Genomic DNA, 19,112 nt, shown 5'->3' on the forward strand with positions numbered 1-19,112 from the left:
TATATATACACTAATGATTATTTGGCATGTCTTTATTTGTTTTTTTTATAAATAATATCTTTTTTTGGATTTTTACCCTTTAAAAACATATTCCAGCTTCTGATCAATATAAATGTTTGTATTGTTTGGATTTTCAAGACATTCTTTAATTTGGACGGGGATAATGAATTGTACAAATTCTCTTGTCAGATTATATGTATAGGTGAAACGGATCGGATCGAGTTGGAGAGCAAGTCTGGGCACGGGTCGAGATGGATTTGGGCGCGGGTCGACCGGATAATTCAAAGTAATTACTGTTGTGATGAAAAGTAATAATCGACATGAAGAAAAGTAATGGTTTTGAAACATTACATTTTTTTATATTAATAATTACTTTTTGTACAATAATAATTACTTGACCAAAATAAGTATATCACTGCTGCTTCCTTCGTTTTGTGCTCGGTCCCCGTCAGCTAGGATTGCTTGAAAAATATGAATTATTCGAAGTAATTATTATTGTGATGAAAAGTAATACTCACTCCGTTCCGTGAAGATTGAGCAATTTGTTTTCAGCTCTGATTTTAAGGAGTTAGTATTTTATATGGTAAGTGTGCTAGGTGAAGAAGTGAAAATGTGAATAAAGGGAAAACTTTTTGCTATATAAGGAAAGTGCTCAAACTCTGTGGGACAACTCGAAAAGAAATATTGTTCAAGCTTTGCGGGATGGAGGGAGTAATCGACAAAAAGAAAAGTAATATTTTTGAAACATTATATTTCTTTATATCAATAATTACTTTTTCTTATAATAATAATAATAATTACTTTTACAGCTCGTCATAAAAGGAACCCAAGACTCGTCCCAGCTTTGATCCAATTCATTTCTTTTATACACTTGATTTTACAGTGAATTGATATAATACTGTAGTGAATGGATGTACGATGTAGCGATGTATTAATTGAAGTACATATAGGCGTATAAATTAAAGTACGATGTGTATAACTTAACATAATCATTAATTCATTACATATTAATGTCCCCAATGAGACACCAAGCGATGTGAACTCTTGTTTACGAACAGTGAGGCCCCACCGCTCCCCCTCCCCCAAAGTGTCAAAAAAAAATCATTACATATTAAGCCCACGTTTGGTTGGGTGTTTTTAGAGGTTGGAAAGGGAATCAAGTAATTGAATCCATTACTTGTTGTTTGGTTTGGGTAATGAGATAATCATTACCCTTACTTAAGGGTAACCCAATCACCCAATTTGTTACCCCTCAAAATAGAGGGGAAACAAAAGAAAGGGATTCCCTTACTAATGATTCATTTCCATTGTTAAACCAAACACTCAATAAAAGTAATGGTTATTGTTACCATTCCACTCCTTTATTTGATTCCATTCCCTTTCCATTCCTCTACTTGAACCAAACGAGCACTAATTATTTCATTATTAACCCTTCGTCATGGATTATACATGCTTTTCCATTGGATTAAATATAGCAAATCTATCTATAGGGAAGGGCTACCGCGAGAGCACCTCTTAAAATAAGAAATAAGAACTAAGAAAAATGTATGAATTTTATGTAGAACACGTATGAATTCGCTGTATAAAGGTATGAATTGCTAAAAATAAATTTTTGCTACCTTTGGGATTCGAACCCAGAACCATGAATTCATCCAATAGGATGATGAATCAACCGTAGATCTTGATGATCTAAGGGCTGAAAATTATTCTTATTTTATGTCTTAAGAAGTGTACTTATTTTAGCCCTCTCTTCTATATATATATATATAGTTAAGAATATGTAAGTAGTATCTTTATTAAGTTTCTCCATTTTCCTACGAAGGATATTTAATTAATGTTGTATAAGAAATTAATAAGATAAACTTGTCCAAAAAATTACATCACACATTCCCAATATGGCAATATATATAAAGATAACGAAGAATCACGTATATGGAGATATTAGAGAATAAATCCTAAACACAAAATTTTTAAATCTAACGGATAGGATAAGTTCTGCGAGGTGGGATTGTGTGTTTATGTGGCGTACAACGTCATGGGTATAGAGTCCATGAGTTAGACCATAAAAATCTGTAACATATTAAGGTCATCTTCAACCATTTACACCAAACCCAAACTCATTTTACGGTATATGTCACATTCAACGGTAATTCTTCTCCAACCATTTACACTAAACTCAAATTCAAAAGAATATTCTTTAAATATTCTCTTTCCACTTACTTTTTATACTTCTTCAATCATACCTATGTATTTCTTTTAAATTGTACATTTGCCCCAATTTTTTAATTAATAATTTTATATTAAAATAAATATTATACGGAAATTATTTTATTATTATTATTATTATTATTATTATTATTAAATAAGCAAAAAAAACTAAACTTTAAAATAAAATTCATTAAATATTACTAAACTTTATTATTATTATGTTGTGTAATTTTAATTATGTTGTTTTTATGTCATGTGGTATTTATATTATTAATATTATTTTAAATATTCTTGTATTTTACATTTTAATATGTCATGTAATTAAAAATTAATCTATTTTATTGTTGCAAATTAAAACTCTATTTTCAACCAAATTATTCTCAACCAAATTATTATTATTATTATTATTATTATTATTATTATTATTATTATTATTATTATTATTATTATTATTATTATTATTATTATTTTATAACTTTCATTCTAATCATTTAAAGCTACGAAATTAACAAAACAAAATAAATTAACTTTCATTCCTCAAAACAAAAAGCTACGAAATTAACAAAACAAAAAAATTATTGAGAGCCCAATAAATTCAGATACACAGCCCTAAATTATAATTAAATGCACAGCACTACAAAATTGAAAAAGTCGTCTTCTTCATTTTGAGAAAACACATAGCATCTTCGTCAGAACGTCTTCTTCAACACTAGCATGCAAGTCTGCAACACTCAATTCGACTGATTCTCAATATCTAGCAAGAAGAGGGGTTAGTTTGCAATTCCTAAAAGTTTATAAAGTGTTTTGATGTAGTGAATAGTGTCACACCAAATTTAATGTAATACTATTCATATGGTGGCCGAGTTTAATGTACTACCATTGGAGATGGTCTAAGCATCGGTTTTGGAATCTATATTTTGATTGAGTGCCGTGAGGGGCATCAGAACAGCTGCCAGCAATATTTTGATTCTTAGTGGTTCCTCAAACTTAGAGTTGGGGTTCATGTTTTGAATGTTCTCCATCTATCGCAAAAATATAACAACTTAACAGATCTCATAATAGAACATATCATTGAAGACCGTGGAGAAACATAAAGAACATCACGAGTTTTAATAAATTTCAATAGATCAACATGGCATTCATGCACAATCAAGCTTATATATACGTGGAAATCATGCATGATGAAATAGGAAAAACACAAGAGCACATCTTTATAATCAAACCACGTAAATTCTTGCGTTCTTTTAGCTTTTTATTAAAGCCGTTATTTTTTAGCACAACAAGCTTATTATAGCAAAATAATATATATATATATAGGGGAGGGCTACAGTAAAAACACTTCTTAAAATATAAATATAAACGTTTTTTAATGTACGAATTTTATCCAACAGGGTTACGAATTCATCCAACATGATTACGAATTGTGAAAAATAAATTTTTGCTACCTTTGGGATTCGAACTCAGGACCACGAATTCATCCAAAAGGGTTACGAATCAACCGTAGATCTTGATGATCTAAGGGCTGAAAATCATTTATATTTTATACACTTAAGAGTGTTTTTATTCTAGCCCTCCCCTATATATATATATATATATATATGTGTGTAGAAGGGTTCAACAGAGAAGCTAAATATTGTGGAGAATAGAGAATTCGTAAAATAAAAACGAACAGATCTATAATTTTAATGAACAGATCAATGTACCACATGAACAACAATTTGCCAAGGGTTCGAATCCTGCTGGTGGCGAGTTTTTCTTTATTTTTACTAAATACGACTGTTCATTATTTTTGTTGATCTGTTCGTAAAATGAATAAATTTGTTCATAATGAATAAAAAGATAATTCTCCATTGAACTCAACCCTATATATATATATATATATATATATATATATATATAGGGGCGCGCTCCAGTGAGACCCCCTATTTTTCGTGTAACATGAGTACAATGAATAAGACATATAATACTAATGAACAAAACGTATATCTAATGAACAAGATGCATATATTGATGAAAAATAAAATTTAAAAAATTCGTAATGAATAAGACATATATACTGATGAACAAGGCCGTATATACTGATGAATAATGCAGTATATACTGATGAATAACAAAATTTAAAATATTCTGCTCCCTCCAGGATTCGAACCCTGTGAAAAAAAATCATCCTCCAGATACAATATCAGCCATATGATTGATAAAATAAACGCACCAGATCGTGCCCTAGATCTCATTAAAATTATGGGGTCTCATTGGAGCGGCCCCCTATATATATATATATATATTGATTAAATTAAAAACAAAATTTGACCTTAAAAATAATAATTTATATTTTCTTATTCGATTTTATATAAAAAAAGGAAAGAAAAAACCTAAAAAAAACCCTTGAAAGCACAGAAGGAGCAGACTAAGGGCCGAACCTCATTAAAACCTTTTCAATTATATTTCAATTATATTTAATATTTAAATTTATTTATTTAATATTATATCATTTAATTTCGATATTCGCCATACAAAAGCATGGATGATGCACTAGTAATAATAATACGTATATAAAAATGTCAGAATAAAGAAACAAATATGAGCACAACTTTTAAATTACATCATATTGAAAATATGCACGATTTACTTGCATTCTAAGTTCTAACCATCATTATTAACCACATAATATATTAATTATTAGCTCGTTTTAGAAAGAGGAGGGCCCCTACCACACTTCTAAAATTCGGTCAAATAAATAAATTAGAACACGAATAATTATATTGTTACAAAGTTATCACTTTTTAATCAATTAATTATTAACTAGACCAATGGTGACTAAGATGCGTGGACCATTTGATTTTAAAATTTTAAAGCTCTTTAATTTGGCCCCTACATGTTCTTATCATAAATGATATATCTTCATGCATGCATTATCACTAAACAGACCTTTTGCGCAATATAGTAATCTTGATCGAAAAAGACAATATTTGAATTTGAAATAAATTTTATATGTGTTTGTCGTCTGCCAGTGGTTGTTAATGGTGCCAAGAAGTTCTATACAAATAGTTAATGTTGAAATTAAAATAAAAGTTTTTTTTCTTCCTTGATACAAAAGTACATGTTAAACGATAAGTAGTCCATGTACCACTCTTGCCTTCAGTCTCAATAGAACACGACTCGAGCTATAAATATGATTTTCAATATACCGCTTTCTCGTTTCATTATAAATATTTCATTATTATTTTTAGACATGAAAACTAAGAAATGTGTAAGTAGTAGATACAAATAGAATGGACTAAAATACAGAAAAATCGGTATACCGCACTTACCGTATCAAAAAAATGTCGAAAATACCGAATTTTTGATATACCGTAAATTACGGTACAGTATTGTACCATACCGAAATTGTTTGGTACGACAACGGTATTAATTTTCCTCATACCGCGGTATACCGATACCGTGGTATACACTGAAAAATTGGTATATTTGTCGTTTCGGTATAATATCGCAATACCGGTATATATCAAAATAATCGATATACCGTACTGATTGAAATAAATTACATATATATACACACACACACATATAATTCTAGACTTGTTAGAAAGTTATTTATATTTGTTTAATGAAATTTCGATATGCAAAAATACATGGTATATCGTAATATTTTGATAAATTTAAGCATGAAATGATATACAAATAATTTCGGTATACCGTAAAGTACGGTATACCGACTTTCGATACGGTATACTGCACTATCGATACAACATCGGCATGAGAAAAGTTCATACCGGAATTTTCGGTATGCCGATTTTTGGTATACCGAAGGGTTCGGTACGACAGCGGTATGAAAATTCTCATACCGCAATTTATGGTACGGTATGACGAAAAAAATTCGACATATCGTTCCGATCCACCCCTAGATACAATAGATTGGTAGAAATTGTTCAAATATTATTTTAAAAATAGGTATAGAAAGAGAACATGGTGGATGAGCCCATTAATTAAATTCTTTAATTATTTATCAAAAAATGAATGACACATATGTAATGAGACATCTCGTTATAAAAATTAAGACATTTATTTTACCGCCTCTTTAGAAAGTATCAACCATAATATCAAATTTGCTTTGAACTAATGTAAGAAAATTATCGATAGCTAGTTAAATCTAAATTTAATGATTGAAGCATCTTGAAAATATAAAAGCTATGAGAAAAAGCCAAGAGGATCGGCAGAGCCTATGCACGTACCCTTGTTAAAAAAGCACTCTAGAATTCGTTCATAACTTATTACATAAAGTAGACTTCAAACACATTCACATTCAAATAATAAAAATAAAATTATTTATTAAATAAAAAAATTTAAAAATTAACCACACTTACAATTTTATCTTTCACATAAAAAATTAAAAATTATTCACTAATTTTTTATTTGTGAGTTCGAGTTTTTGAGATCGAATTCACAATCAAGATTACATAGTTGTGAATTTAGTTTTAAAATTCGAATTCACAACCAAGACTATTCATAGTTATGAATTCTAGTTTTAAAACTTGAATTCACGGCCAAGGCTATTCCTATTTGTGAATCTAGCTTTAAAACTCAAATTGATAACTAAGATTATTAATAGTTGTGAATTCTAGTTTTAAAACTTGAATTCACAACAGAGACTATTCCTAGTTTTAAATTGTAGCTTTTAAACTCGAATTCACAATTTATCTATATTAGTTGTGAATTCTAATTTTAAAACTCAAATTCACAACCAAGACAAGTAGTTGTGAATTTTAATTTTAAAACTCGAATCCACAATTATTCTATATTTGAGTTGTGAATTCCAGTTTTTAAAACCCGAATTCATAACTAAGACAACTAGTTGTAAATTCGAGCTTTAAAACTTGAATTCACAATTAACACTAGCGATTCAATTGTGAATTTATTGAAATGATTGTGAATTCAAAAATATTAACAACACAAATTCACCTTCTCAACAATTTGACAGCACAAAGATTTGATTAAATCCATAGTAATGCATGTATCCACAAATCTCAATTCGTTTGCCAGAGAGAGAGAGAAAGAAAAAGAGAAAGAGAGTGAGGTTCACAGATTTCCTCTACTCCGTCAGCATAATGATTCTCTGACTGCTACCGATTTCTGAGTTTGCGGCGGCGTTCATTCTCGTTTTTCTCCACCATCGCCTTCTCGGTTGTTCACCTCAGACTCTGCCTCATTCAGATTGATTGTCTTCTCATCCTCTGTTGTCTCTTCCACCACTCTCACCCCCACACGTTACTACAACTCCGTCGGCCGCCAAAGAGAGAGAATGTGAGTGTATTGAAAAATTAATGGTTGGAACAATTTGATAATTTTTAATTTTTATTATATGAAAATAGATAATTTTATATATCTACCTATTACTTATGTATTATTATTACGAAACAATTTGATAGAAATATACTCCATCCGTCCCACGAATCTTGGTGCATATTTCTTTTTGGGCTGTCCCACGAATCTTGATGCATTTCTAAATATAGTAACAATTAATTAGCTAAAAAATAAGGGTTATTAATTACCTACTTTATCACTTTTCTACTTTATTACTTACACACTTCTACTTTATCATTTTTCTACTTTATTACCTACACATTTAAAACACTAATCTACAAATCCTTAATTCTCGTGCCGAAAACAAATGCATCAACATTAGGGCCGACCCTTCTATATGGCAAGTGGGGCAAAGGCCTAGGGGCCCCAAATTTTAAAAATAAATTCATTAGTTATAGTATATTTTGTATTAATTATAAAAAAAATTATTATATATTAATCTTGAATGGATCATAAAAAAAGAATTTAATTATGTTGTGCTCACCTCCTTTATTTTGCTCTCTCATCTCATGCTTTATTCTCTTTCGTGTTTTGTTATTTTATTATTTTTAAGTGCCTGCAACATAAGAAATGTTAAATAACCTAAAATTTTATACACTGCAAATAAGGTACTATAGAAATTTGATCTTGAAGCAACAAAATTTTTTAAGTTTCATATTTATGAGCCCCCTTTTTTGCTTCGCTTAGGGCCCTCGAAATCTCAGGATCGTTCCTGATCACGATTCATGGGACGGATGGAGTATATGACTACATTTTTCATGCATTTTGCTAGCTATTTGTAAAAGGGCTGGACTCCCATGCAGACGCGGCAATGCGCATGGTGAGGACATTACTTAAGCCCATTTATTGAATTAATATGCCCTAATTAAAACTCTAATCATCCCCTTAATTATTTTTTGATGAAGAATTTTGGATGTCCAGACCCGATTTTTTTGTCTTTGTCAAGTTATAAGCATTGTATAGAAGTAAAACGCAAATAAAATTTATTTTCAGCGATTAGAGAGAACTTAATTAGAAAATGTATGGTTTATTCCTCAAAAAAAGAAAAAGAAAATGCATGGTTTAATTATCTTAAGAAATCAAGAATTACATAATGAGAAATTTCTTGAGTATTCAAAATAAAGAAGAAGATTGTTTTCACCTAGAGTTAGCTTGTCCATAGCATGTTTCAATTTCCTCATCTTGCTATGTTGCTATAAAGTGAAGTCTCTGATAGGTTGTATTATGCGATCTAATTAGTTGATCATAATCGTGTCATAATTATATCAGAAGTTATTTAAAATGAATCGACTTTAGTTAATGTTAATTTTTGTTTGTCGTTTTCGCCAATTAATTTATTGTTAATTTCTTCAAACATCTGCTGAAATAGAAATTTTATTAAAAAGAAAAGAAAAAAAAGAGAGACAAGAGAAATAAGGAAACAAGCAAAAGCACCCGCAAGAAACCCCGGGTAACCAAAAAAGAAACCAAGACTAAGAGAACATATTAAGAGGGTCGTCCTCGTCTAAAACATAGTCATCTTCATCGTCCAACATATCGCCCCATTTTTTCTTATTTTTTGAATAGGCCACAACCGACATAGCATGGGCTGCATCAGTAGAGTTAGAGGAGTTGATCACAAAGTTTTGCAGAATCTGTCCTCCAGACTGAGCATACTTCACTTTATTCAGGAACTCCACAGGCGAAGAAGTGTCAAGAACAGGGCCCTGAATATCATCACGGCGTGCTGAGAAATCCGAAGACATGCCATTGATTATGATACGACGGAGCCTGTGCTTGATAGAAGAATCAGAAACTCTCCCCTTCTTGGTGATAGCCCCTTTCGGACGCCCTCGTCTACGAGAAATGGGTCCTGTCGTCCCAGTCAAAGTTAGCACAGCGTTGTTGTCAGTCTGAACAGCAAGCGGCTGAACAACCAGAGGTGCAGAAGTCCTCTCGTGTTCCTGCTCAACTATCTCAATTTGGCTCTTTTCGTCATCTGACCCAGGCTGTTCCATATCCTTTCTACCCTGACTGTCCTGAGAGATGCAAGAATCTGAAGCTCGGCCTCCATTAGAAGGCGGCTTGTCCATGTTATCTCTCTGCTCATCTTGCAACTCTAGAGAAACCAACACAGCAAAGGGATTGGATGAGGTAGGAGAGTCTGAAGAGTTCAGTTTCTGTCCAACCTCAGCTAAAGCTTGTCCAGCCCTTGCTGGAGATTCCTGATTTCCGGTGTAGGGACGAGGATGAACCCTGTGGTCATCTACCTTGGACTGACCACGTTCCCGGCCCTGATGTTCCGTAAAGCCCTCCTCGGTCGTGGTCGTTTTACTCCTTCTGCATTCGTTAGAAATATGTCCCACAACATTGCAAACGGAGCAGTAATAAGGCAAATTCTCATATCCAAACTTGACAGTAAAATCAATGTCGCCACACTTAATATCTAAAGCCTCAGGAATATCAGCCGAAACATCTAACTCAACAAGAATTCTAGCAAAGTGACCCACATGAGCCTGTGCAGACTGACCATCAATCAAGATAGGCGTACCCACTTCTCGTGCTACCCCGGAAAGAACCTCTGGGTGCCAATATTCATGTGGCAAGTTAAAGATTCTAATCCATACCTGAACAAGGGTAGAATGCGCTTTGTAGGGATCAAAATTCGGCACCCAAGCCTGGAGATGGAGTATACCTGAGCGGAGACGCCAAGTCATTTTAGCGAAAGCCGCTGCCCTATCCTCGTCGGTGGTGAAATTAAAAGTGAAGTAACCTTTTCCGAGAGGATGTATCGACCAACCACAAGACGGTTTCCAAAGTTGCTGAAGTTCCTCCCAAAGATCCCCTGCAAACCGAGGTGACTCACCTTTGCGGAGGATCAGCCGGCCGTGAACCGCATGGGCGAAACGCCGGACTTGTCGTTGGTGGAAAGAAGGCTCTAAAACAAGACAACGTTTGAGATCCACCAACTCTGGCCGGAGGATTGTAAAGTCATGAGCGGGGACGTCCCTAGGCTTGGAAACTTGTTCCGTCGGACTGCCATCCCTAGCTTTCAGTTTATCTGCAAAAGAGGCCTTCGGCTGAGGAGGAGGCGACACCTTCGGAGCAGACTGCGGACTGACCACTTTCGGATGGGCAGTCCCGATCGAGCGAAGCGGAATCAGTCCCTTAGGACCATCGGCCTGAGTAGAGACGCCAACAGTATGGGCAGTCATCATCGCAGCGATTTCCGGAAACGAAACATCAGCAGTAACTCTAGCAGCCTCCGCCGAACTATCTGTGACAGTGATGCTCGGAGGCATCGTGATCCCAGACTCGGGGAAGAGAAGCGCCGTCATTACTGTGGTAGAGTTCATTGTCGTCTGATCAGCAGTGGTTAAAAACTTTACGAGAGGCGGGTGCTGAGACGGAACATTGGCAGGGGACTTAGATCGAGACCTGTCAAAATTAGAAGATACTAGGGGAAGATTGAGGCCCCCCTTGTCACGATGGATATCCGGCGAACTCGAATCCATCACCGGCAGTAGTCACGGCGGCACAATCAGCGGCGAGGCGACACCAATCAGCGGCACGCGTGGATGAAGGCGACGAGCAGCAGATGCAAGCGGTGCGGCTGGAGTGGCCGAGATCTGCTTGACGAGGTTGAGGCAGCAGCGTGACACCCAGACGACGTCGGAGGCGAGCAGCGGTGGCTGCTGCGTGCTCTCCTCTCTGTCGCTGCTGCTGCTGCTCGGAGGAGGCGGAAGTCCGGTGTCGGGGCGGCGAGCAGCTCGCGGAGGAGCACGCGAGGAAACAGCACGGTGGAGCACTCGAGGAAACAGCTCACGGTGGAGCAGCACCTCGCGGTCAAAGGCAAGGGACAGCTCGCGGTGGAGCAGCACGCGAGGAAGATAGCTCGCGGTGGAGCAGCTCGCGGTGGAGCAGCTCGCGGTCAAACATCCGGTGGAGACAACTCGCGGTCAAACATCCGGTGGAGCAGCACGCGAGGAAAAAGATTTCCTAGTTTATCTAATTTCTTCAAACATCAAATACGCCAAGATGAATATAAGTATTTACCAATTGTCAAAGCAAAACTTTTTAGAGGTCAACTCTTAGGAAATACGACAATAATACAAATTATATTAGATATCCTATTCTTCAATAATGCAAGGCAAGAGTTTCGGAAAATGAATGAAATTTGAAGTCCTATGAAATGTAACAATCATTTCGTCATGTCTTTATATTTATTGGAGTCAAAAGAATTATTTATAAAATAAAATAGAGATCAATAGTATTTTATCCTCTAAGAATACACAATATGTATTAATTTATCTTAAAAACAATAAATGATTTCAATGTTCCTTCTTTACTGATAATATGTGTCTTTTCAATAAAGTATGTTATGAATCTTATGATTTTTGTAGCGTATTTAGTTCTATATAGGGGAGAGCTACGGTATAAACACTTTTTAATATATAAAATACGAACTATTTAAAATGTATGATTTTTATGTAGAACACGTATAAATTCGCTGTGTAAATGTATGAATTGTGAAAAATAATTTTTTTGCTACTTATTATATTCGAACTCAGGACCATGAATTCATCTAACAAGCTGATGAATCAACCGTAAATCTTGATGATCTAAGGGTTAAAAATAGTTCATATTTTATATTCTAAAAGGTGTTTTTATTTTAGCTCATCCATATATATATATATATATATAGGGTTGGGTTCCGGTGGATCCATATGCTTATAATAGATCCGTAGATCCAAATCTAGACCACACATTTATGACATGTGACGCATCAAGATGGTGACACGTGGCAAGGCATTTCAAGGTAAAATCTGGAGAGGGGCAAAATTGGAATGTAATTTTCGAAATAAAAAAAAAATTAGATTTTCTCAAAATAGGTATAATTTAGATGCATAAAGTTTCATACGAGAATGCATGAACTTTCATATAAAAATGCATAAAGTTTCATATAAAAATGCATAAGATTTCACCCCACCCCAACCCCACCCCCCACACCCCTGAACCCCACCCCACCCCACCCCACCCACCCCCTACCCCCCACCCCCCAAATTTTTTTTTTAAAACTGATTTTCTGACCACTGACCCACCCCTACCCCCCACCCACCCACCCCCCCCCCCCCACAAAATTTTTTTTATTATTATTTTTTATTTTCTCAAAAACTGATTTTCTGACCACTGACCCCCCACCCACCCACCCCCCCATGCCCCACCCCCCAATTTTTTTTTTGAAAATCAGTTTAAAAAAAAAAATTGGGGGGGGGGTGGGGGTGGGCCAGCAATTAGAAAATCAGTTTTTGAAGAAAAAATTTTTGGGGGTGGGGGGGTGGGGTGGCGAAACTACCAGATTTATTAAAATGAAATGCATTTTTTGTATAATTTAATGCATTTTTATGTGAAAACTTTATGCATTTTTGTTTGATTTTATATGCATGTGAAACATGCCTATTTTTGGGGGGTGGTAATGGGGAGGGTTGGGGGGTAGTGTGGGCTGGATTGGGGGGTGGTATGGGGTGGGGTGGTGAAAATACCAAAACTGAAAAAATTAAATGCATTTTTCTGTTCAAAGTTATGCATTTCATGTGAAAACTTTATGCATCTTTGTGTGAAACTATATGCATCTAAAATATATCTATTTTGAGAAAATCTAAAAAAATATATATATTTTTTTAATTATTAAATCCGAAAATTACATTCCAATTTTACCCCTCCAGATTTTTCCTTGGAATGCTTGGAAGCTCCTTGCCACGTGTCACCATCTTGATGCGCCACATGTCATAAATGTGTGGTCAAGATTTGGATCTAGGGATCTATTATAAGCATTGGGATCTATATGATCCCATTCCTATATATATATATATATATATATATATATATATATATATATATATATATATAGGGAAGTGCTATAGTAAAAACAACTCTTAAAATAAAAACTACAAACCAACAAAAATGTATGAATTTTATGTAGAACATGTATGAATTTACTGTATAAAGGTAGAATTGCGATTTTTTTTTTTTTTGCTACCTATGGGATTCAAACTCATGACCATGAATTCATCCAATAAGGTGATGAATCAACCGTAGATCCCCTAAATGTGGTAAGATTTTATATTAACTTGTGGGTGCTGATTTCATGTATCGATTTATCTAGAAGGCGAAAATTTTTACTAGGATTCGAATCTTGGAGGGAACAAAAATTTTACCAATTTTTTTAATATCGTCATTCATCAGTATATACTACCTTATTCAACACTATTATTAAAATGCGATTTTATTAAAAAGAGAAAAAGAAAAAAGAACAAAAAACCCTTGAAAGCACAAAGAAGCAGACTAAGGGCCGAGCCTCATTAAAACCTTTTCATGGAAAACCCCGTGGGAAAAACCAGAAAAGGAAAAAGAGTGCATCGTCTAAAGGCAAAAACCACGACCAGAAGAGCGGAAAGGAAAGTTTCTGAAACTCCGGCCTAACCATCGTCCCAAAACAATCCCGGCTCAAACCAGTCACAACCGAAACAAGAAAACTCAAAACAACAAAGACGATGGCCGGAAAACGCCGTTGCCATCGTCCAACAAAGAGAAAAAACAGGTAAACCTCAGCCGGTTAGACGCCGTCGCTGAGTAAACCAAAAGAGACCACAAAAAAGCGAGACATAGGCCGGTAAGACGCCGTCGCCCATGTCCCAAAAGACGCCAAGTGAGAAGAGAGTTTGGCCGGTTATATGCCGTCGCCAAAACTCCCACCCTCACCCAAAACAACCCCAAGAAAGAAAGCCGAGAAGCCAGAGAAGCCAGTCAGAGCAGAGAAGCGAAAAGTCAGAGAAAGCAGCCAGATCAGCGGAACCGAAGGCCAGAGCAGCGGAATCGAAAGCTAGAGCAGCGGATAGCCAGAGCAACGGAACCGAGTGCCAGAGCAGCGGAACCGAAGCCAGAGCAGTGGACAACCAGAGCAGCGGAATTGAAAGCCAGAGCAGCGGAACTGGACAGCCAGAGCAGCGGAACCGAGTGCCAGAGCAGCGGACAGCCAGAGCAGCGGAACCGAGTGTCAGAGCAGTGGAACCGAAAGCCAGAGCAGCGGATCTGGACAGCCAGAGCAGCGGAACCGAATGCCAGAGCAGCGGAACCGAAAGCCAGAGCAGAGAAACCGGTACTAAACAGCCCCATGTCATCAAGTCTTCATACGAACGCGACTATGAGTCGCCATATCTAAAGACACCGCAATCTTAATATCCTCAATAGCAAAGGGCCACCACCCTTCGATCCGTGCATGATTAGCCATAATATCCGCCGCGCTGTTTCCTTCTCTATAAATATGCGAGATCTGAAGACGAAAATTCGAAAGCCAATTTAAAGTCTGTTTCCAAAGCGGTAAAAAGCGCCAGGGAACATTCAGAGAACGTGAGTGCAGAAGCTGGACAACATAAGACAAGTCCGCTTCAATCCAAAGCCAGTGCCAACCACGAGAATTCGCAATTCTAACGGCATGCATGACCGCCAAAAGCTCCGCTTCAAAAGCAAACCCCGAACCCCCTTTATAGTGATAACAACCGCGAACCGCACCCCAGTTATCACGAAACACACCGCCCGCCGCAATGCTCCCAGGTTTCCCAAGCACCGAGCCGTCAGTATTGACTTTAATCCACTGCCCAGCCGGCGGCCACCAATGAACCTCAATCATCATAGGAGGCGGAACCTCACGCATAGCAACCCCAATCCGCCTAAGCACCAAATAATCCTGCCAAGAGTTATGAGAACGCCCAAGCTTAGGGAAATTGGAATCCATCTCCTTAAACGCGACTTTAAGGAATCCAAGAATCATATTCGCGTGGAAACTAGCATCATTAAAAGTCACTTGATTGCGGCAATCCCAGATTTTCCAAATAAAATTAATCACCCCAGCCTTCCAATAGGACCGAACCAGCGGATTGAAATCCGTGTTCCAGGCAGCAGCCAACATGCTATGAATATCCAAGCAGTCCAGAAGGTGCGCCTTGTCAAACCAATCAAAGAAAACCACCCAACTCTGCCGAATGACACTGCAATTCCAGAGCAAGTGGTCAATCTCCTCAGCCAACCCACACATCACACATCTATTGGGGCCATGCATGCCCCCTTTGATCAGACCATCCAAAGTCGGCATCTTCAAATGTAGAATCCGCCAGGTGACAAGAGATCTTCTGTCAGGAATAAAACGCTCCCAAATCCAGGTGCCCCAAAGGACTTTGGGAAAGTGCGGAGACTGCGAAACATAGGCAAGAGAGGCCGAAACCTCCCCACTAACCGAAGGTTTCCAGAAGCGAGTGTCACTCTCCTCCCCAAGCGGAAGCAACAAAATATCCACCACAAGATCAGGAAACTGAATAATAAAATTCGGAGTGAAATGCCAGACACCATCATAGAAGTAATCACTCACAGCTTGCTGCAGGAAGTCTCTCATAAAAGGCGAAATATGAAGCTTGTCCGCCAACTTGTAACCCAGCCAATCGTCATGCCAGAAATAGATGTGTTCTCCAGTGCCAATATAGGAATAAGAATCCATCACCAAGGAGTTCACATGCTCCCTCACGCCAGTCCAGAACGGCGAAGAAGCCAAGCCCATCTTGGCATAGCCAAAATTCGACAAGTAGCGCGTAGCCAGGATCGAAGGGGCGAAATCACGGCCTTGCACAAGCCTCCAGGCCATCTTCATCAAGAAACTTCTATTCATAGCCGAGAATGACCTGACTCCTAGGCCACCCTCCGACCGAGAAGCGCAGACCCTAGACCAACTCACCGGGCACGAAGGCTTTTTGTCCACATGTCCCGACCATATAAAGTTGCGGCACTTCCTGTCCAGTTTGTAAATGAGAGATTTAGGCCATCTATAGATCATCATAGAGTGTGTCACCGAGCTTTGGATCACAGAACGAACCAAGCAAATTCTGCCAGCCATAGATAAGTATAGCCCCTTCCAGCTTGAAAACTTATTGACAATCTTATCATAAATACCAATCAAGTAAGAAGCACGCATGCGGCCAGAGAAAATCGGGACTCCCAAGTAAGTAATCGGCAAAGATCCCATAGCAAAACCAAGCTCACTAATCACACGATTCTTCATAATGCAAGAAACGCCCCTCCCAAAGAAAACGTGAGACTTAGCAGGGTTACAAATTTGGCCCAAAATTTCACCATAGAAATCCAAGATTTCTTTGATTTTGCGAGCATTTTTCATCGACGCCTTACAGAAAATCAAGATGTCATCAGCATAAAGCAAATGAGAAGGAAAACTAGCCCTTCTGCTGAAATCCATGGAAGTGATGTGGCGAGAGGTCACACAATTGAGGAATAAGTGACTCAAAACATCCTCAGCAATGCCAAAAAGAATAGGAGAGAGAGGATCACCCTGCCTAACCCCCCTGGAACAAGCGAAGTAGCCACTCAACTGCCCGTTATAAAGAATGGAAATCCGGGCAGAGCTGAAGATAATGGAAATCCATTCAATGAACTTTCCATGAAAACCATTAACCCTAAGCACATTCAGAATAAAGTCCCAACGCATAGTATCAAAGGCTTTGCGAATATCCACTTTGCACGCCATGTTCGAGCGTTTGCCCGTACGATTCATGCAGCTAAAACCTTCAGAGCCAAGCATGATACAATCATGAATCGAACGACCTCCAATAAAGCCAAATTGGTTTGGCGACACCCCAACGGCCGCCACTTCACCCAATCTGGTAGCGAGGATTTTGGAAATAATTTTGAAGAAGAAATTTGACAGAATGATAGGTCTCAAATCAGCCACCGTCTCCACCACATCTTTTTTTTGGGATCAAAATTAAGATGCTAGCGTTGCAACCTGCAGGCAAATAAGAATTGAGGAAGAAAGCACGCACCGCAGAAAGAATATCCAAACGTATAATGCTCCAGCAGTTGTGAAAAAACTTCCCAGAAAACCCGTCCGGACCCGGCGAGCTGTTCGCATCCAAGCTAAAAACCGCAGCCATAATCTCCTCATCATCAGGAATACGCGTGAGCTTCCCATTCTGATCCTCAGACACAAAATGATCAATAATACCTTTCAGCAGATCCCAATTCACGTTACTGGGGCTTTCTTCTTTAAAAAGAGAGGAAAAGAAGTCAAGAATATGCTGCTGAATATTCCCCCGATCATACGAGACAACATCGCCAATCTTCAAGTGCTCAATCCTGTGATTTTGCTTTCGGAAGCGAATAGCCCGATGGAAGAAAGAAGTGTTACGGTCACCATCCGTAAGCCAGTGCGCATGACTTTTTTGTTGCAAAAGACTGTTTTTCCTGGCAAGCAAAGAAGACAACCGAGCTTGATGACTGACCTCCTCCTCAAAAAGAATGTCTGTGTAGCCCTGGTCAGAAATCATGTTCTGAACATCGAGCAACGAGATTTGCTCTGAATTGATCTGCATATCAACCTGCCCAAACACCTCTTTATTCCACGCCCTGAGATCATTTCTCAGACGACAGAGTTTGAACATGATTTTAAAGATAGGACAACGGACATCAGTCGCCGCATCCCAAGAAGACGCCACTCTCTCAAGAAAGTTGGGGTGCGAAGTCCACATATTTAAGAACTTGAAACGTCTCCCTTTACCCATATCATCGCTGCATTGGAAAATCAAGGGAGAGTGATCAGAAGTAAGCCTTGGAAGCGCATGGGTGTTAATCGAAGCCCACAAATTAGCAAAGCTAATAGTGAAGAACGCCCTGTCCAAACGAGACTCCACGTGCCGAGGAAGTAATCTCCGACCAGACCACGTAAAACGGATGCCAGAGGAAGGCGACTCTACCATATCCGAAGCCTCGATGAAGTCGCAAAACTCACTGCACGAGCTTCTCAAAGGCGCCACCAAGCTACGGCGTTCATGAGCACTCTTGACGGCGTTGAAGTCGCCAATAAAAACCGTGTTCCCATCAACAAAAGAAAGAAGATCAGTCCACAAGGCACGCCTAGCAACGTGATCATTCGCACCATGCACAACCGCGACTCTAAAGCAGTAAGTTTGCCAAACACAATCAGCAATAATGACCTGAGCCGAAGAGAGCAAGATTGTTGTCTGAACAGACGGACTAGTGAGCAACCAGATGTTCAACTTCCGAGGCTGTCGACAATTTTGATGGCGGGGGACCATATTGATCGATCTCCAATAACTCTAGCGTACTTTATGAAGGCTTTTTTTAGGCTCAATAATGCCTACAAGTAAAGGCAAGAAGGAACGACAATGCTCCTTAAGAAGAGATTTAGATTCGTCCGAAAAGCCCCGGACGTTCCAAACCAGAAAATTCATAAGAATTATTGGTTGATTCTGGGCTGAGACGACCCCAGCTCCGCTTCCTTATCCCACCGTTTGTTAGCTACGTTATCCATAGCCTGCAAACTATCCGACTCCTGATAATCAACAATGTAGTCACGTGGTTGATGCCCAGCATCAGCAGCCTTCCGGAGACGACTCTTAATACTTTCTTGCTGAAGAAGAAGAGCCTTATTATGATTGCGAGCATTCTGATCATTTTTGGGAGGACGCCCTCTACCACGTTTA

At 37.9% G+C, this 19,112-nt stretch overlaps 1 protein-coding gene across 1 annotated transcript; it reads right to left on the minus strand.

Annotated features, from left to right (window-relative positions):
* Positions 1-17,333: 17,333 nt before the first annotated feature.
* On the minus strand, positions 17,334-18,704 carry LOC131023308 (uncharacterized). Its single transcript, XM_057952855.1, has one exon. It carries the CDS (start codon positions 18,702-18,704, stop codon positions 17,334-17,336), a length of 1,371 nt encoding a protein of 456 aa, XP_057808838.1.
* Between the last annotated feature and the right edge of the window lie 408 nt (positions 18,705-19,112).

Source organism: Salvia miltiorrhiza, chromosome 4 (assembly GCF_028751815.1).
Source record: "Salvia miltiorrhiza cultivar Shanhuang (shh) chromosome 4, IMPLAD_Smil_shh, whole genome shotgun sequence".
Taxonomy (NCBI): domain Eukaryota; kingdom Viridiplantae; phylum Streptophyta; class Magnoliopsida; order Lamiales; family Lamiaceae; genus Salvia; species Salvia miltiorrhiza.